Source organism: Dromiciops gliroides, chromosome 6 (assembly GCF_019393635.1).
Source record: "Dromiciops gliroides isolate mDroGli1 chromosome 6, mDroGli1.pri, whole genome shotgun sequence".
Taxonomy (NCBI): domain Eukaryota; kingdom Metazoa; phylum Chordata; class Mammalia; order Microbiotheria; family Microbiotheriidae; genus Dromiciops; species Dromiciops gliroides.
In genome coordinates this window covers 90,429,901-90,450,881 of record NC_057866.1, presented here as the reverse complement: position 1 = coordinate 90,450,881, position 20,981 = coordinate 90,429,901, and the positions used below count along the sequence as shown (strand labels likewise).

Here is a 20,981-nt window from a genome sequence, read left to right as displayed (position 1 = left end):
CCAGAAATGATGTCTCAAAAATTTTAATCATCACAAATTCCTCATATCCTTGAAATATTGAAGAAATGACTTAGGATCCTAAGCTGCTCAGCTAATTCCAGATAAATAATATTAATATATGCTATATGTTAAAAAAGAATGTTTATCATTATAACAATTATATTGTTATATATTATATACAATATAGCTATAATATAAAATATATAATATATTATTTTATTTTTATATATTGTGTTATTTTATATACTTATAACATATTATAATATCAAGTATAATATTAACATATATAATAAACCAAAATTTTCTCCTTTCACATGGGCCATAGAAAGAGCTCTGGACTGGGAGTCAAAAGACATGAGTTTGTATCCCATCTCTGCTCCTTCCTGTGATCTTGGGCAAATCACAACCTTTCTTGGCCTCAGTTTTCAAAATGGGAAGGTTAGATTCCATGACCTCCAAGGTCCCTTCCATCTCGAATTCTATGAGTCAATGACCTGAGAATACATGTCTGGCACACAGTAGGCGTTTAATAAATGCTTGTTGATTGATTAACCATGGGGGGGAGGTTCAACTGAGTGAGGGAGTTTTGGATTCAAATCCTGCCTCTGACACATACCGGCTATGTGACCCTGGGAAAATCATTTAGGAAACTCTCTAAGGCTATCCATGGGAGAATTGGAGTTGATGGTGGAAACTTGTAGAGGGAGTTTCCTTACCTGGAGTTCTCTGGATCATTGAAATAATAGGTTTTAGGGGGCAGTTAGGTGGTACAGTGGATAAAGCACTGTCCCAGGATTCAGGAGGACCTGAGTTCAAATCTGGCCTCAGACACTTGACACTTACTAACTGTGTGACCCTGGGCAAGTCACTTAACCCTCATTACCCCACAAAAAAACCAAAACCAAAAAAATCATAGGTTTGGAAAGAATTTTCAAAGCTGAGTGTGTGTATTATACACACATACACACACACACACACAAACATGTGTCTGTGCATATATGTAGATAAAGTGCTATATATAAAGCTATACAGACAATACAGACATATATCCATATGTCCATACACACACTTGTACTTTCAAGAATGGTAATTTTCTAGGCTATCAGACCTTGATTTTTTTGTCCTACATATTAATCTGGCTCCCTCCATCTGTTGATGTGCCTTTTCCGTCACTCAGTCATCTCTGACTCTGACTCTATGGACAAACGTCCAGTCATTTGCCAAGTTTCTTTGATTGCAACTGAATTATCTCATAAAATCATTTCTTCCTTTCCGCTATTATGACACAACCCTTATCGAGAATCCTTGTTATTGCACACTGGTACCAATGTAATACCCTCCTAATTGACCTTACTATCTCAATTCTTTCTACCTTCCAATAATAATAATAATAATAATAATAATAACAATAACAATAACAAACAACAGCAGTAGCAACAACAATAACAACAACTCACATTTAATAGACCTTTAACATAAAACACCTTTTTCATAAAGTCCCTGTGAGACAATAGAACTATCTGTGGGGCGGATTGATTTTTAAAATTTTACCTGAGTAGCAAATTCACTATGAGGAAACTTTTTCCACTCCAACAGAAGATTATTTGCTTTGCAAATCAGTCTAATGCAGATGCTTAGGGCATTGAGATGTTAAGTGACTAATCTTGGGTAATGTGACTGTATGTCCCATAGATCATAGACTTAGAATTGAAAGGGACCTTAGAGACTTTTGAATACTCACTTTATAGATGAGGAAGCTAAGACCTGGAGAGTTTAGGTGACTTGCTCAGGGTCACATATCTAATAAATATCTGAGGCAGAATTTGAAGCCAGGTCCTCCTGACTGCAAACTTAGTTCATTATCCATTATACCATACTATCTCTTCTCATCCCCATTTTATAGGGTGCATACGGAATCTCAGAAAGGCAGAATGACTTGCCTAGTCACTCAACTAATAAGTACCAGATCTGGAACCCAAATCTAGGCTAACTGCCTCTAAGTCTGTGATCTTTCCAAATCTTTCAAAGCATCCAGAGCAATCTTCTTGAGGTAGAAGTCCAATTATTTCAATCTCAAGCTTGCAAATAAACAGTAGTTCTCCACTGCCTAAGAATCAATTTCCAAACTTTTAGTATGACATTCATGGATGTCTATAATCAGGCTGCCATCAATTTTTTTTATGTTTGTTTTCCCTACTATTGCCCTTTAAATATTCTCTACTGTAGCCAAACTGGAAGCCTCACCATTCCCTATACTAGGATCCTTATGCACACTTTCTTTCTCTCTCTATAACATCATTCCCTTCTTCTTTTAAGTGCCAGGTCACATGACACTTGCACTAGGATTTCCCTCCCCCCCCCTTCCTATCTGGAAGGGATATCTGTCTCCTTGCATTTGATGACACATTGCAAAACAACTAATTATTAATATGCCTTATCCCCTCTACTCCTTCACAAGGTCCTGGGACTATATCTTGTTCCATCTTTGTGTCTCCAGTGGCTGGCAAGCACCTTGCCTATAATGGGCATTTTAAATTACTGTTTAATTGAATTTAAATGGCCTTTTCCAGGAGTATCTGCAATTTAGAAACACAGAATCATATATATGCTGGAAGGGACCTCAGAGTTCATTGTGCGCAATCCTCATTGAAACTGTGAATTTTGTCTGTGATATCCTCAGTAATTTTTCAACTACAGGGAAAACTTACTTCAAAGGCTTCTAACTATAATGGTAGAATTTCAAGCACCTTGGGTAGATGAAATTACTTTGGGATAGAGGATGTTCTTCTAGGAATCTGAAAATTACCTCCTCCAGAGCATAACCTTCTCTAATTATGAGTAAGGCTGATTGGTATAAGCTTGTCATCCTTATTTCTAGGGAGGCTGGCAGATTTCAAGTTTGGGAGTTCTACACTGAACTGAGTTAAGTTGTTTAAAAATTCCCACTAAATCCATAATTGATATGGTGAGTCCTTGGAACTCTACTTCCAGCTTTGGGGAAATGCAGTCTTAAAAAATAAGTAAGTCAGGCTCTGGGGCAATAAATCTGGGTAGAAAGTTCTCAATTTTAGTGTGTTATCTGGTGTTTTGTTTGCTTGATCACAAACAGCCAGATGGGCTTTTGCTGGTATAAAGTGCTTCACAAGTGGCTAATGCTAACAATTCTCCTATTACATAAATAAAAACAAATCATAATCTTTATCACTTTTTCATTGTGGTTTGTTGTTTAAGTTGTGTCTGATTCCTGTGATCCCATTTGGGGTTTTCTTGGCAAAGATACTGGAGTGGTTTGTCATTTCCTTTTCCAGCTCATTTTACAGATGAGGAAATTGAAGCAAACAGGGTTAAGTGACTTCCCAAGGGTCATACAGCTAATCAGTATCTGAGGCCAGATTTGTACTTAGGTGTTCTTGAGTACAGGTATACTCTAAGTACATTAAGATATAGATTAGGGGAATAACTTTTCAGTATATACTTTACTAGTGACACAGCTAAGACCCAAATCCTGGTTTTTTGATTCCTAACCTAGTTTTCTTTTCATTGTACTTCCTCTTTGGCCTTTTGGTATTCCATGTTTTGTCTTGTTTTGTAGCTTGTCAAGATGCCATCCTTAGATCATTATTCACTAAAGGAAAAATAGCCTTCTGCACTTCCTAATCCAAGCAGGATCGACAAAATGACATAGGTTATCAGATCCTCTCCTGCTGTCTTGTATGGAACAGGTTGGAAGCAACAGGGAGGTCTGAGACTGTACTAAATTGGCACTGAGCTCTGGCTCATGATGGGCTCGGTGAGGTAGCCTTTTAGCAGATAGCTTTTATTGTAATAGAGTTTTTCTTAAAAATGAACCATGGCATTGGGTCAGGGATGAAAGAGCTGCATGCTGAGAATAGGAGGAATGATTCACAGAGTAACAGAATTAGAGTTGGAATAGACCTTGGTGATTATCTAGTTGCTTCCTCCCTCCCCCACATGTTGTCTAGAGGATGAAACTGGGGCCTTAGAGAGGAAAAGGGAGTTGTTCAAGGTCACAGTAAGTAGTTGGACTGAAACTGATGATGACCGAAGGTAGGAAAGTCCTATGATTGTCCCAAATCTCAGAGCTGCAGGGAATCTGAGTTTCCTTATTTTAACCCTATTCTGATTTTCCAGCTTTGGTTTTATGGTTCTATGGTTCTATGATTCTTTGGTTCTATGATTCTCTTTCTACTAGTTGATTCAGGAAGCTTTGACCCAGGTGGTGTAGATATGATAGCCAAGTAGTTAATACTGTGTTCAGAGATCTAGATTAGTGCAATAAACATGCAATTGGGTACTGAAATGATCAGAATCTCATGTGTTTTACTCTCCTTTACTGATAAATAAGAATCTGTAATGGAAAATTGAAAGAGACCTCAGAGAGCTTATACTCTAACCAATATCTGAGTCAGAATCTGCTCCATGAAATCTCTGGTAACGTAGCCTCTCAATGAAGACCTCTGGTATTGGGAAAATTACTACCCACTGAGAAAATCTATTCCAATTTAAAACAGCTCTGGTAATTTAGGGGTTTGTCCAAACATTGAACCCAAACCTGCCTTGTTGTCATTTTTCCTAATCATCCTCTCAGGGCAGGCAAAGCAAGACAAATTTTCCTTCTTAATGATAATCCTTCAAAAACTTGAAGACAAAAAGGATGTTTCTTCTAGTTTTTCTTTTACTTGGGGTAAATACCTCCAGTTTCTTCATTTGATTTTTGTAGGACATGGTCACCAGTCCCCTCAACAATATTCTCTACCTACACACATAAATACTAATAGGGCACAACGCAAAACCCCAATCTACCATAATCATCAGGATAGGACACATCTACCCTTCATCAGGGCTAGTTGCCATGGCTGAGAACAAGATTTATTAGACCCATAGCAGGAATGTATGAGATGACTATCAGGCAGTGGGGAGATAAGGGTCTTTGGTAGGCTAGAATTCTTTGATAAACTATTTTTTTTTGGTAGGATATATGCATACACACCTCTTAAAGTGATTATTCTGATTAAAAACAACAACAACAAACCTTCATTTTGTACACTGGGTGGGTTGGAGGAGGAAGGCAGGAAAAGAGAATGTAGGAAGCATCAAAGATTACCAGCAAAGGGTATTGTAGACTGTCAGGGCTTTACAGATGACACTGGTATAAAGTGTCACCTGGATAGGAGAAGCTGTCACTCTGTTGAAGCAGGAACCACTGCTATTCAGGAACATTTGTTTATCTGCAATGTGCATGTGTCAAAGGCACTGAAATCAGTTGGATCCTATCTGGGACCAGTGATGACACTTTGTCATTATTGGAAGGCTGGTATATGAGATGGGGTCAAAATTCTGGCTCAGATACTTGATATCTATGTGACCTTGGACAAGTCACTTCCTCACTCTAGGCCTTTGTTTTCTCACCTCTCAAATGAGGAGGTCATAGCAAGTGATCTCTATGGTCCCTTTTAGATTAAAAAATTCTTTAAGTTCTCCCTCTTTTAAATATTATGTTCTTATTTCTTATTTCAGCCCTATAGCCAGGAAGCTAAGACTTCTGACAAACAGCCAGCATTCCTTGGAGTTCAGATATTTCAGCACCATGGTTAGTGATCCAGCAGTTTTCCAGACCCTGCTCAGTTTCTGACTTAAGTGACTTCAATTCAAATGCATCTAATTGTTAAACTACACTTTATATTTGGTTATTATGCACTTTCTTTTCAGCTAATTTCTTATATTTTTATCTACATTTTTGCTGGCGAATAAGAAAATCAACTTAACAAATATACGAGGTAGTCATGGATGGCCTTTTTGAGAATTTGTTTTAAGTTTTTTTTTTTCTGAAAATACCTGGAGATTTAAATGGACTATAATGAGTCAGTGGTATGATATGACAGCCCCCCCAAAAAAGCTAATGTTATTTTGGAATGTACCTATGGTTGTAATTCTCTGCCTTTTAACTTCTAGCAGAGGCCTTTCCAGTTTCCCAAACTGTTAATGTCTTCCTTTTTGGATTCCTTTCCTATGCTCTGCATCTATTTTTATATACCTGGATATTTATATGTTATCTCCCTTCTCCCCTTAGAATGTACAGTCCTTCAGAGACAAGATTTTTTTTGCTTTTGCTTTTCTTTGCTTAGCATAATGCTTGGCACATAGAAAATAGCAAATAACTGAGAGAAAAGAGACAGAAGGAAGAAAAGTCAGGAGGTAACAGAATCCTGGTGAAGAATGAAAAGAACCCAAACTAGGGGGATTGGCTAGGAAAATGGGGGGAAAAGGAAAAAAAGACAGATGGGAGATAAAGTGGAGAAGAAAAGTTAATAAGACTTGGCAGCTGATTTTATGTGCAGAATGAGGAAGAGGGAAGAGTCAGAGATGACGTTGAGGTTATAAATCTGGGTGAAATAGATAAAGCAAGAATTGCAGCTTTAAAGAGTGAGTATGATTTAAGGTCCATTGAGTTTGAGGCACAATCATGAAACTCCAGTGGAGTTGTTCAGAAGCTAGTAAGAAATGTGAGAGTAGAGAAGGGAAGAATTAGGAAAGACCCAAGATGCATGTACGGATTTTGGAGCCATAGGCTTTAAGGTGATCATTGAATCGATGTGAGTAGATGAGAACTGAAAAGGGCCTAGGATAGAGGTTTGGAAGTATTTAAGAATTGGGAAAAAGAAAATGAACCAATGAGGGAGATGGAGGAAAAGAAATCAGATAATAACAAGATCCTGGAAAGAGTAATTCCATGCAAATCAAGGGAGAAAAAGAGATCCAGGAGGAGGAGGTGATTAAAAGTTAGAGAGAGAACAAGGAAGATAAACACTTTGAAAGAGCTACTAGACTGGGCAATGAGGAAAAATTTTGAGCACATGGCAAGATCTTAATTCTCAGGAAAAAGGGTCAATACGTCTATTACCAAAAGGATCAAAGCCCCCAAACACCCACTTCCACCAGACAATAAGAGAACATAGGGGTTCATTTGTTTAGCTGAAATGAAGCTGTTCTTCACTGGTATGAAGCTTAGGCAAATTATTTCCTTTCAGAGTCTGTTTCCTACTCTGTAAAATTAAGGGTTTGGATTAGATGATCCCCTTCCAGCTCTAAATCCAATGAAAACTTCCATAAAATATATTAATAATGTCACTCATCTTTCTATATCACTTTCAGGTTTACAAACTATTTTCCTCCCCTATATTCTCTTGAAGCTGGTGGTTGGGTCACAAGGATTATCATTTCCATTTTCTAGAGGAGGGTTCTGAGTCTTAGAAAAAGTTAAGTGACTTGCCCAAGGTAATGCACCAAGATAAATCATTCAACAAACATTTATCAAACACTGGGATAGTGAAAGAGTTTGAACTAGAACCCAGATGTCTCAAGTTCTATGCTTGCATACCATACTGTTGCTCCCAAGGCAACATGACTTCCAGGATTCTGACGTAAGTGTAAATCCAAATTCTTTGAGATGGTTGACTTACCTTATCGCTTGGTATGCTCCTCTTCCTCTTTGGTTTAGGTGATGGCAGAAGCACATGCAAGTCAGCAGTTGTGGGCAGACCTGGCTTCACCACGGTTAGCAGAGACTCTTCAGGAATATTGGTTTCCTGTAGAGATAGCATCTTATTTAGTGACTAGCTTATTACATGGATCTATTTTTGGTGGGAGGCACCTGGTTTAGTGATTAATGAACTGCTAAAGGAGGAAGGGAGAACTTCTATCACAACCTGCTCATTTTAGAGATGAGGAAACTGGGACTCAGAGAAAGAAGAGAACATGGCCAAGGTCTCACAGCAAGTGTTTGACTGAGCTATGATTAAAACCCACTGTTCTTCACTTCCAAAGCTCTCCTCACTATTAACAGTGTACCTACCTGAATTCAGTTAAACTAATTATCCTCCCCACCCCTAACTCACTTTCTTGGAGCAAAATCTTCAGTGACTTCCTGTTGCCTTTAAAATGACAATCCTTAGCCTCAAATTTAAGGCCTTCCAGAAGCTGACTCCGTCCTATGTTCTGAATATTCTTTTGTATTACTCTCTTTCATCCATTTTCTGCTCTAATCAAACTGGCTTATTGCTTTGAAGCATTTGTATCTTCCCTGTCTTGTATACACCACTTCCTTATCTTGCCTTGGAGAATCTCTGGCTTCTTTCAAATTTTGGGTCAGCTTCTACCCTTTCCTGATCTCTCAGTTGTTAGTATTCTCACACTCTTAGAGTTGTTGAATATGACTATATAGATAAATACACACATACATACTGGCATTTACTTATACATGTGTACAAGTTGGATGTTCTCAGTTAAATGTAAGTCCCTTAAGGACAGGGACTGCGTTATTTTTGTCTTATATTCCCAGTACTTAGAACATTGTCTTGAATATATGAGGTTTATTAAATTTTTGTTGAATTCAATGATCAATCACTACCTCCAATAGGCTTCATGGAGGAATTGGCACATGAAGTGAGCCTTGAAGGAAGAGAATAATTTTGAAAGGTAGAGATTAGGAGGGAAAATTCTCTATACATAGAAGTGGACAAGAGCAAGAAAGATAACAAAAAAGTTAATGGTCCAGTTTGACTGTAATTTCAGAATCTATGGAACTGAGTACAGTGCTGGAAAGGTAGGTTGGAGTCAGATGGCAGAAAGCCTTGACTATGGTTTAATTAGATTTTTGTTAGTCACCTTGGTTTTGCAGAAGATGCTACCTACTACTCTGAGAATCATTTAGCAAAATTTACTTTAAGTTCTATTTGTCCTTGTAGACTGTAAATCCTTAAGGAGAGAGGTAAGACTCTTACTCATCATTGTCTTTTTCTCAGGGTCCTCATAATAGTTTATGGTCTTGTAGCACCTGTTTCAAAAGTCTCTGCTATAGTTATTGTTTCTAATTCTTTATGATGCAGGGAAGCTTGGAGAATAATGGTTTAAAAAGCATTTTATGAGAGAGTTCTCCCATGACACTTTTTTGAAAGACATAGAAGAATTAACCAGAAAAAAACCTGAAGACAACAAAAAGAAAAAAGATGGAGGGACCTCCATGAAGTATAAATTTTGATCTTGCAAAGAAGATTAAGAGAATTCTTAATAAAAGACTGCTTGGTATGTTGAGTGAGCTGAATCTGTAGCTATGTTTCGAGAAGTAAGAGGAAGCCATCTGAAGTTACAGTGATGGCTAGTGTGGACTCTGGCTATGATTTTTATTAGAGCTAAAATAATTTAAATGATTATTTATGCTTTCTCTTACTATTTGTGAATAAATTATATATGTATGCAACTGCTTAGGCACAGGAGATCTGAGTGTAAGTAATGAGAGAATATTCAAATAATATCATAGAACTCAGGTTGCTGTGAATGAATATGGTAATGAGTCCAATAGAAGCTGAGGTGTTATTGCTCCTCATAAGCTCCCAGTGAGTGTGGCTGACCCTCCTAAAACCTTATAGTTATAAACCACGTTACATCCATTTTCTTTTGTGACATCCACCATAACTGTGAGGTTGAGAGTGTGTTCTCTGCATAATACAAATGAAGCAACTGGGGATCCAACAGACTAAGTGGCATAATTGGACTCCAGATCTCATAGGGCCATGTCCTGCTCTCCTTCCACTATATTATACTGTCTTATCTCAAGCCTTTCCTTATAGATTGTAAGTTCCTTGAGGTCGGGGATTCTTCATTTTTGCCTTTTATCCCCAGTGTTTAGAATAGTATCCATCACATAGTAGGTCCTTGATGCTTATCAATTAATAGATTAGTTGCAAAAACAATAGATTCTGAGTCAAAAGGCTTGGTCCAGGCTCTCCTATTTAATATCTTTATGACCTTGGGCATGTCATTTCCACTAATTTCCTCAGGTACAAAGTGAGAGGGTTAGAGAAGATGACCTTGACAGTATTAATTCCTATAATAATCATGGTTATCATTGTCTAATGATGATGTGACAGTGACAACCTTGGCTTTTGATAGCTATTATAATTGTTGCCACTATTAAAAAAACAAATCAGCACGCTGGACAGATATTAATTTTGATTATCTAGAGATTGTGCTATAGTTTTACAGTGAGAGATAATTCTATCATCACTCCCCCAACCATCTCTTCACACACACATATCCCTCATCCCCACCCCACAGCTATATCACATAGAAGCTATGGCTTTTCCCGCATCAGCATCATTTCCTTCCATCTGGCTCAAAATTCTCTCACAGCTGCATTTGCTCTTAACTGCCAATTAGGCAGTGTTGGAGCTGAACATTCAGTGCTGTTTTGCTGTGACCAGCAAGCTGCTGTCCCAGTGACATGCATCTCCATCTGCCTGCCTCTCTGGGTTGCCCTGGGGCACTATTCAGTCAGTCATTGAGTTTAGCCCATTTTCCTTCAAAGAACAGGATCCTGCCCATGACCTTTCTAGTTTTTCCCCACCCCACCTGAAGAAGTTATGACACTTTTAGGGGACTCACCTCAGAAAGGAGGCGGGTGACTACCAGGCCTATGTCTTCTCGCCATTCGGGGATATTGGGATTGTACATATCCAAGTGCTTGGTAAACTTCAGGGGCAAAACTTGAAACTGATCTGGAGAAAGACCGAGACAAAATGATTTAGATGATTAAAAATGATTTCTGGGAAGTCCTGAAGTGCTGACAGTTCCTGCCATAAAATCCAACAGTATGTAGCTTATATTTATTTTCTAATAACATTCTTCCCCCATATCAATAGCCCTTCCTTTACAACAGCCTGTGAATTAGGGCATGAAAGTACTGTTATCTCCATTTTTCAAATGAGGAAAACAAAGCTCAGAGAGAATCATAGAATTGCTCAAGTTCACACAGCTATTAAGTAGTAAATCTGGTATTCAGACCCTAGCTTCTTGACACCCCCTTCCAATTCTCAATTCTTTCCATGACATAAGTCTGTTTTCACATTCGTTATCTCATTGGGTCTTAGGACAGGTGAGGAAACTAAAAAAGGTACAATATCCTGCACAAGGTGACAATGGCCATGAAGTGGCAGAGGTCAGATTCCAACTCAAGTTAGCTGACCTTACATCCAGTGTTGTTTTTACTTCCCTCTTCATTATATACCATCTCTTCCCTCCTTTCTGAACTTTGGTTCTCTCATCTGTAAAATGAAGTTAACTTATCCTCACTATATCATAGGGTTGGGGGAAGAAAAGTCTTCACATGATTAAAACAGGGTGTCCCCAAAATCTTAATTCAGTTTTAATCTTTAGAGTTTAAGTTCTTAATAGCTTCAAAACTTTGGGGACACTGTACAAAGGCAAGTTTTAATAGTTTTTGCTATTGTTGTTATCCATAATCATTTCTCCAACCAATTTATGAAGTCCTTTAGGGCATGGATAACAGGGCTTTATCCACTTTCATTGTCCCATTCCCTAATCTCAAACACCAAACACTTTAGAGGGTGGAGTTAGAAGATCAGGGTTCAAATCATACCTCTCACACTTTCTTCCTGTATGACCCTGGGTAAGTCACTTAATCTTCCTAGTCACAGATTCTTCATATGTACAATGATAAGATTGGACTAGGTAGCCCCTAAGGTCCCTTTCAGCTCTAGATGGGATCTTATCCCATGAACTTTGCTCACGTCAACCGTGCAAAGTAAGTAATTGTTAAAATTTTGTTAGTATTGGTATGTTTTTCATTGATAAAGATTGTAATTACTCTATAACTTACTACAAGTCTTTCAATATTGCTATAGGGAAAAAAATCCTTTTGGAGCCAGGCTGGTGATGGATCTCTGTGAAATTAGCTAGTCTGGGTCTTGGCACAAGTCATATGATCCTTGAATGGGAGTTACCTTAGGGATGAGTTGGAGTCAAAGAGTTTTAGGGACCTCAGAAGTCACACAGTTCAACGTACTGGAATAGGAAATTCCTCTAGCAGGTTGTAGAAAGACAAGCACCCTAATATACTAGCAGAACTAGTATATAATATACTAGTAGAACTACAAATTGGTCCAACCATTCTAGAAAGCTCTTCAGAATTATGTCAAGATAGTGTCTTAAATGGCTATATCCTTGATACAGAGATTCTGCTGCTAGATATAGGAAGTCAATGACAAAAGAGAAAAGCCCATGTTCATCAAGATATTATAGCAGGGGGCAGCTAGGTGGCCAGGCACTGGCCCTAGATTCAGAAGAACCTGAGTTCAAATCGGGCCTTAGACACTTGATACTAGCTGCGTGACCCTGGGCAAGTCACTTAACCCTCATTGCCCCACAAAAAAAACACCCCAAAACATATAAAGATATTTATAACAGCCTTTTTATTTTTGTAGAGGCAAAGAATTCCATGCAAAATAGGCCTCCATTTATTAGGGGAAGATTATAAAAGGTGTGGTAGATAATGGTCATGCAATATTACTGGTGCACACACACATGCATAAATGCATATGTATATATGTATGTAGGGCTGTGTATACAAATACATACATATGCATACATATATGTGTGTGTTTATATGTATGTGTGTGTGTGTATGATAGGATCATGGAACTGGAGCTAGAAGTAACCTTAAAAGTCATCAAATCCACCCCATTCTTTTTATATATGAGGAAATGGTGGCATTAAGAAGTTAAATAAGTCCTAGAGTTATTAGGTGTGTGAAGTAGGATTTGAATCCAGTTCTTTCTGACTTCAAGTCTGATACCCTATCCAGTACAAATATGATGACAACAGAGAAGTATGGGGAGATAAATGAACTGAGGAAAACATATCAGCCAAGTTTTAAATAATAAAAAAAGAAATCCTTTCTATAACATCCATGACAAGTGGTCATCTAGTCTGTTACTAAAGACCTCCAGGGAATATGGAGGACTATTATGCCTACAAAGGAAATGCATTTTACTTTTGAACAGCTCTCATTTAGATGGCCAATAGATGGGAGTTTCCTCTGCATCTCAGGCAGGCATAGGAAATGAATCCTTGGCACAATGGAAAAGAATGCAGTGTTCCTACAAGATTAAAAAAGCCATTTTAAGCTAAAACAAGTTACCTCCCCGGGAGGCCGGGTCTGATGTTTGTTTCCATTTCCCATAAGCTACTTGGAATAGCTACTGAATAACTGAGGGCAAACTGCAGGAGCAGAGTCTCTGCTTCAATAAATCCATTGTGTCCTGTTAAACAGGTAAGCTCCAGGCCCATTGTCTCACCTTTTGTGGAAGGCTTAGTTTTTCCTTGGTCTTTTTGGCACACAACCAGAATGGGAGGATTTGAAAATGCAGGATTCTATAGGCTGGTAGTGGGAGGTAGAAGAGTGTGGGAAGGGATGGCTGAGGAGAGTGAACTGCAGGGGGAGGGGGAATATAAAGAAGAGGTGGCAGAGGGGAGGGGAGCTGATGCTCCGGAGAGAAACCGTGGGGAAGGAAAGAAGAGGAAGATTATGCAAGGGGAAAGGAAATTGAGGGGAGGGATTAGCCCTGGAGGTTAACAGTAAGATAAGGTGTTGACTCTTGGGAGCTGTGTTAAAATGGAGAGAAGTTCACCTGTTATCTATCCCAAACATGTAACAATGAGTCCTATTACATTGCATTCTCACTGAGTAAAATAAGATAGAGATGGCAAAAAAAAAAAAAAAACAACCCAAAACCAAAAAAACCACAACCCAAACAAAAACAAACAAAAAAACCCCCCAAAACAAACCCCATCACTTCTGGCTGAATATACCTGAAAAATATGATGGTGTTTTCCATAGCTCTTAAAGAATAATTCATGTTTTCAATAGATTCAGTTGCTCTTATGAAACCCACTTACCATATCAATGGGAAAACTAGCCTAAGTGTTCATTTAGTTTATTTCACCAACTCTGGCCTATTATCCTCAAATATGCACAGAGCAATGAGGTGTTTCTGAGGCTATTAGCACAAGAGACTTGACTGACAAAAATACATAAAGGTGGTGTTCTTCTCCAAGCCATCCCACGCTCTCCACACCTGAGGATTAGACAATGTTTCTTATTTTTCAGATCATGTGAATACCTGATTTGACAGCACATTTCCCTAGTGTAAATAATCCAGCTGTCATTGGGCATCTTTCAGGCATCTTGCCCCTTTAGCAATTGACAAGACACAGCAAAACACCTTGTGATGCCAAGTAAACAGCCAATGGTGGAAGGGCCATTACCCACTGGCAGAGGGAAATACAAAGGATGTCCTAAACCTGAGAAGAACCACCTCCACCACCCCCCAAAAGTGATGGTATAATAATTTGCTGATCTTAGTTTAAATTAAACAGAATTCTCTTTTGGTTTACTTTTTTTTTTTTTTTTTTGGTGAGGCAATTAGGGTTAAGCAACTTGCCCAGGGTCACACAGCTAATAATTGTTAAATGTCTGAGTCTGGATTTGAACTCAGGTCCCCCCTGAGTTCACTTTGGTTTTGGTTTACTTTTAAAAGAAAGAGCAAGAGGCAGCTAGGTGGCGCAGTGGATAGAGCACCGGCCCTGAAGTCAGGAGTACCTGAGTTCAAATCCAGCCTCAGACACTTAACACACACTTACTAGCTGTGTGACTTTGGGCAAGTCACTTAACCCCAATTGCCTCACTTAAAAAAAAAAATTAAACAAAAAAAAAAAAGAGCAAAATGCTGGAAAATTTTAAGGTTACAAGGAGAAAATGCAGTAATCCCTTTGCCCCTTTAAAAGTGCCAGAACTGGAAGTGATCTTATATAATGTCCAAACTGGAAGGGTTACTGTATTAGGACATAGAATGTGAAATGGAAAAGACTTTAGGACAAAAAAATGTTAGAAATGGAAGGAAAATTAGGACACAGACTGTCATTGCTGGAAGGGATCTATAGGATTCAGAGCTAGAAAATGCCCCACAGGTGACTTTTCCTGCAACTCTTTCAATTTCCTGATGCCTTAAGGCAAAAAGGTCAGACCAGGAAGGACCTTCAAAATTTATCTAGTTCATAGGTGTCAAACAAATAGCCAGGGTGCCTCCCTCAGGGGACTGAACCAGGTTAAAATGAAATAAGGACATTTCTAACAAACTAAATAAAGATGTAATAGAATATAGGTCATGTCAGTTTGGGGTTTTCTAAGCCACCATATGGCTTTTGGAGAGGTTTAGTGGCCCCTGGTTTAATTTGAGTTTGACACCACTGATCTAATGTAACATAATTTCAGATAAGAAACGTGAAATCCAGAAGGGAGAAGTCACTTGTCCAAGGCGAGTAAGTATTAGGACCTGGGACCTGAATCTAGATTGATTGATTACAGGTACAGTATCCTTCCCACTGAGCCATGTTTCCTAACCTCTCCAAAGACCTTTCACATGCATTCTCTCATATGATCTTCATGAAAAAACAATCTGATGCAAGTGGGGCAGATCTTATCCACATTTTACAGATGAAGAAACTGATTCATAGAGTTTGAGTAACTTGGAAAAAACCCAAGTATTTATTGGGGGGATAGACAGGACTTTATGATGGGTTAGGTGATCTGTCTCCAAATAAAGCAATATTCCCAAGTACTCCAATGTGATTGTTATTGCAAGATCATGTACCAGAAGAGGACCTATGGATCACAGAAGAATAGGATCATAGATTTAGAGCTGAAAGGGACCTTAGAGCTCACTGAGTTTGACCCCTTAAGTTTACATACTTCCTCAAGATCACATACATCCTAACTTCTTAAACCGTGGGTCAGGACGCCATATGGGGTCACATAACTGAATGTGGGGATTGTGAAAAATCTGGCAACAGTAAAAGGTTATATATACCTATTTTGTATACACATATACCTGGGACTGTGTAAAAATTTCTCCAGCAAAAAGGGATCTCAATTGGAAAAAATTTGAGCCTTGACAAATAAGTACCAGAGGGATGATTCTAACACATGCCTTTCTAATTACCCACATACATCCATTTACTGCTCCTGATAATCACTGATGACACACTACACAAATTGCAGAAATGAATACTGAAAATAATGCCTAATATAAATCACACCAATATACTTTACAAATGAAGAAACTAAGACCCCCAAAGTTAAGTGATTAATGATAATGAGGATCATTGACACATTCATATAGCACTTTTCTTATAGAAACCTAGGAAGTATACTGTCATTGCCGCATTCTAGGGGAGGAAATGGAGGACCTGAGTTCAAATCCAGTCTCAGACACTTGACACTTACTAGCTCTGTGACCCTGGGTAAGTCGCTTAATTTTTGGTGCTATGAGCCACTAATTTTGACACTTGGAATAAACCTTAGGTGGCAAACAGATAGGAAAATGCTTTTGTGGAAATTGTACTGGATTTAAAGTCTGCAGATATGAGGTCTGGTTGCAGTTTTGCCAATTACCAGGTGTGCGTTCATTGGCCATTTAATATCTGAGTGTCAGCTTCCTTCTCTTTAAAACAAAGAGGATGAGACAAGGAGACTTGCACTACTCACTTCCCAGAGTTGTTAGGAGGAACATAGTGAAATCTAAGTTGTTATTATTAAGTGCTCACTGACTAATTTTAAAGATGAAGAAACTGAGGCCTTGAGAAGCAATGATTTGCACATCATTGCAATAGCTAAAAAGTGTCAGAGGGAAGATTTGAACTCGGTTCTCTTAATTACAAGTAAAGCATGTTTACTTTGCCACGTATGCCATCTTGTGCTTGCATATTTATACATAACTAATAATATATATGATCACAATATGATATATAACATTTTAATCAATCAATCATATATATACATATATATATATAATATGATATAGTTTTTACTATATGCCAGGCACTGTGCTAAATAAGCACTTTACAATTATGAACTCACTTAATCCTCACAACTACCTTGGGAAACAGGAGCTATTATTATCCCCTTTTTACAGATAAGAAAGTGAAGCAAACAGAGGTTAAGTGACTTGCCCAGGGTCACACAGTTAGTAAATGTGTAAGGCTAGACTCAGGATTTGAACTTAGATCTCTTGATGACAAGTGAAGCATTTTTATTTTCCTTTGTATGGCATCTTGTGCTTATGCATAAGGACGCATAACAACAATAGTAATAACTATCATTTAGAGAGTGCTAAGCCCTGTGCTAAGTATTTTCCATGTGCTATTTAATTTTTTTTTTTTTTGCAGGGCAATGGGGGTTAAGTGACTTGCCCAGGGTCACACAGCTAGTAAGTGTCAAGAGTCTGAGGCCAGATTTGACCTCAGGTACTCCTAAATCCAGGTTATCCACTGCACAACCTCGCTGCCCCCCCCTTGTGCTATCTAATTTAATCCTCATAACAACCCTGGAAGGTAGGTGCAATTATCATCCCCATTTTGCAGATAAGGAAACTGAGGCAAACAGAAATTAAATGTCTTGCTCAGGGTCAGAGACTGGATCTGAACTTGGGGCTTCTTGACTTTCCAGTACTCTATCCACTGCACCACCAGCTGACTGTAAGGATTGTAAGAATGTTTGCAGGTTTAGAAAAGGGCTTGGGGCAATGGGAGGTGTAGGCATGTAAAAAACAGGAAGAATGGAAAGTAGCTCACCTAAAACCCTGATGACTTTGGAGTCCTGGAGCATGGAATTCCCACAAGAGGCTTGCACGGTCACTCGGATGTCACCCGTTTCTGAAAATCGCGTGACAAGAAAGTTATCCAGAGAGAGCAGGGGCTGAAAAAGAAAAGAAGCAATACTATTAGTCAGGGTTGCATCATCAGAATCATAATCCAAGACCATTGGAGCCATGGAACCTAGACTCCAGAATGATAGAACTGGACCAGATCCTAGGGATCAATGCATGGCACACAGTATGTGTTCTACTTATGCTTCTTGACTAGAGAACATCAAGTCCAAACTTGGAGAGGAGGAAAGGAATATTGAGGAGGGGAAATTCTCCTTGCCTTAGATGATGAGGGACAAAATCAAAATGAGAACCCTTGGTTTTATCAACTTTGAGGTCCATTCCACATCTAGATCTATGATTCCATGATCTCGACTTTATTATTTCTATCTCGCATGACCTCAGATAAGCCACTTGCTCAGAGAACAAATGTACCTCGGTTTCCTCAACTAAAAACAAGAACTAAGTGATCTTTTATTCCCCTTCCAGCTCTAATAGGATATGATCCTATGGTCCCATCATCCTTAAATGGCTTTTTGGAGGGTACTGTATTTGGAGTCGGGAGATGTGATTAGAAATCTGGGCTCTGGTAGTAACTAGCTCTGTGACCATGGACGATCACTTAGCATTTCTGACCTGCTGTTTCCATAGCCATACTATAGGGATAGTAATGTCTACCTCCCAGAATTGTTGGGAGGCCTAATTGAGCTGATCTATGTAAAGAATATTTTGAAACTTTAAAATGTCATGGAGAGGGGGCAGCTAGGTGGCACAAAGGATAGAGCCCTGGAGTCAGGAGTACCTGAGTTCAAATCCGGCCTCAGACACTTAACACTTATTAGCTGTGTGACCTTGGGCAAGTCACTTAACCCCCATTGCCTCACTAAAAAAAAAATGTCATGGAAATGTGAGTGATGATGATGATTCAGGGACTGAATAGAGCCTATTGAGTTTAAGAAGGTATACTCTTCTTTTCAAGTCAAGAAGGATGCCTCACCCTACTTTAGCACCCTGCTTCTAGTCTCTCATTTCCATGATCAATACTTCACAAAGCTATCAAATTAATCTCTTTTAAGCACAGGTCTGACTTCATCACACTGCTATTTTAATACCTTCATTGGGGGGCAGGGCAGGTAGGTGATGCAGGTGATAGAGCACCAGCCCTGGATTCAGGAGGACCTGAGTTCAAATATGACTTCAGACACTTGACACTTACTAGCTGTGTGACCCTGGGTAAGTCACTTAACCCTTTTTGTCCCACCCCCCCAAAAAAACAGAAAACTAAAGAAAGAAGGAAAGAAAGAAACCCTTCATTAGCACCTATACTCAGAGCAAAAATCCAAACTGCTTAGGCTCGTATTCAAGGCCCTCCATGATCAAGCCTTCCACTTCTTTTTGAGCCTTATTATTCACCATTCCTTTACAATTACATGAATTCTCTCCTCACTGACACCCCATCCCCACTTCCATCCCCAATATACTTCATACTTTCCTCCATCTCTACCAGGAATTTCCATTACCTTCTCTTCCTCTTTTCTCCTCATTCCTCCTCATCACTTAGGTCGATTTGGAACCTCACCTCGTCCAGGAAGCCTCCCTTGCTCATTATTGACCAGAGGCATTTCCAACTTTTTTTTTTTTTGTGGTTCAAATAGGGTTAAGTGACTTGCCCAAGGTCACACAGCTAGTAAGTATCAAGTGTCTGAGGGTGGTGCTTTATCCACTCTGCCACCTAGCTGTACCCCCATTTCCCACTCTTTTGATCAGCGTGGTGGCACAGTAGATAAAACACTGTGCCTTGATAGAAAGACCTGAGTTCAAATCTGGCCTCAGACAGTACTCATACAACAGTGGACAAGTCACTTAACCTCTGCTTGCCTCAGCTTTCTCAACTATAAAATGGGTATATGAATAGTATTGACCTCACAGGGCTATTGTAAAGATCAAATGTGATAATATTTGTAAAAAGTGCTTAGCAGGGCAGCTAGGTGGTGCAGTGGATAAAGCACTGGTCCTGGATTCAGGAGGACCTGAGTTCAAATCCAGCCTCAGACACTTGACACTTACTAGCTGTGTGACCCTGGGCAAGTCACTTAATCCCCATTGCCCCACAAAAAAAAAGAAAAAAGTGCTTAGCACAGTGCCTGGCACACAATAGGTTCCATATAAATGCTTATTCCCTTCTCCTTTTCTTCCCTTTCTGATCGACCGTCATTTACTATCTCATTATGAATTGTGGGTGTTCTTTTCACCTGTAAATAGCTCATTTTCTCATGCAGACTATAACCCCACCCCCATAGAAGTTTATGTCTCCCCCTTCTCTGTAACAACCTTCATAACATCCAGAGCAGGGTGTTTGTAAACTGACCAAAAGATGCCCAAGGTGTACCTGCAGGTTGTTTCCTATCCACCAGTAGAAGACCGTTAGATTGGGGTTCTGGGGCAGCAGAATAGCAGTGAGGTTGACTTGCTGGTTTACTCCAATAACAGGAACCACTTCGAGGTGTAAAGCCCTCAGAGGAGCTGGAGAGAGAGAGTTACCAAAAAAGTCATTAGTCATCAGTTTATGGAGCCCTTAGTCCTTCCTCCTGCTCTACACCATGTCCTCTCACCAAAGGGCCTAGCTTGCATTGGGTCTTTTCCCAGAATATGCCAATGAAAAGGTACTGGTACCTTCAGGAGGTGGTGTTTCTCCAGTTAAACAAAGCTCATAGCATAAAAATACAAAAAAAAAAAAACCAAAGGAAAAATGATTCCCATGTTCAACAAGGGGGACACATGGAGTTTCAGCCATGTAGCAATATTACTGCTAGAAGGCAGTGTGTTTCAGTGGACAAATGGCTGGCGTTAAGTTCTGGCTCTGCTATTTATTTGTTTGTTCTTCTGTCTGTCTATCTATCTATCTATCTATCTATCTATCTATCTATCTATCTATCTATCTATCTATCTATCTATCTATCTATCCATTCCTCCATTTATTCATCTATTCATCTATTTGTTTGTTTTTGAGGGGAATGAGGGTTAAGTGACTTGCTCAGAGTCACACAGCTAGTAACTGTCAAGTGTCTGAGGCCAGATTTGGACTCAGGTGCTCCTGAATCCAGGGCTGGTGCTTTACCACTGCACCACCTAGCTGGCCCTTCTGGCTCTGCTATTTAGCATTGACATCTTGGGTAAACTACTCAGCCTCAGTGTGCTCTTATGTGAAGAGAATGGACTCCAACAACATAACTTCTGAGACCCTCTCTTGCTCTAAACCACATGATTACATGTGAAACCTGCTCTTGGGACAAGGTCATTCCTTTCCCATGATGGATGGGAGATCCTAGAATCTTGGAGGATTGGAAATGGCCTCAGAGATCAACTAGTCCATCCCCCAAATGAAGCACGAGTTTCCCGCTA

General features: G+C 39.2%; 1 protein-coding gene across 4 annotated transcripts in view; it reads right to left on the bottom strand.

Moving 5' to 3' along the window:
- SORCS2 (sortilin related VPS10 domain containing receptor 2) overlaps nucleotides 1-20,981 on the bottom strand; it is a 1,257,082-nt gene that overhangs the window by 37,876 nt on the left and 1,198,225 nt on the right. For all 4 annotated transcript variants that reach the window (XM_043971225.1, XM_043971226.1, XM_043971227.1 and 1 more), the window contains exons 20-23: nucleotides 19,969-20,102; nucleotides 17,506-17,629; nucleotides 10,462-10,574; nucleotides 7,482-7,607 (exon numbers count right to left, since the gene is read on the bottom strand). In XM_043971225.1, coding sequence (XP_043827160.1) covers nucleotides 7,482-7,607; nucleotides 10,462-10,574; nucleotides 17,506-17,629; nucleotides 19,969-20,102 — 497 coding nt within the window. The remainder of the gene's footprint in view (nucleotides 1-7,481; nucleotides 7,608-10,461; nucleotides 10,575-17,505; nucleotides 17,630-19,968; nucleotides 20,103-20,981) is intronic.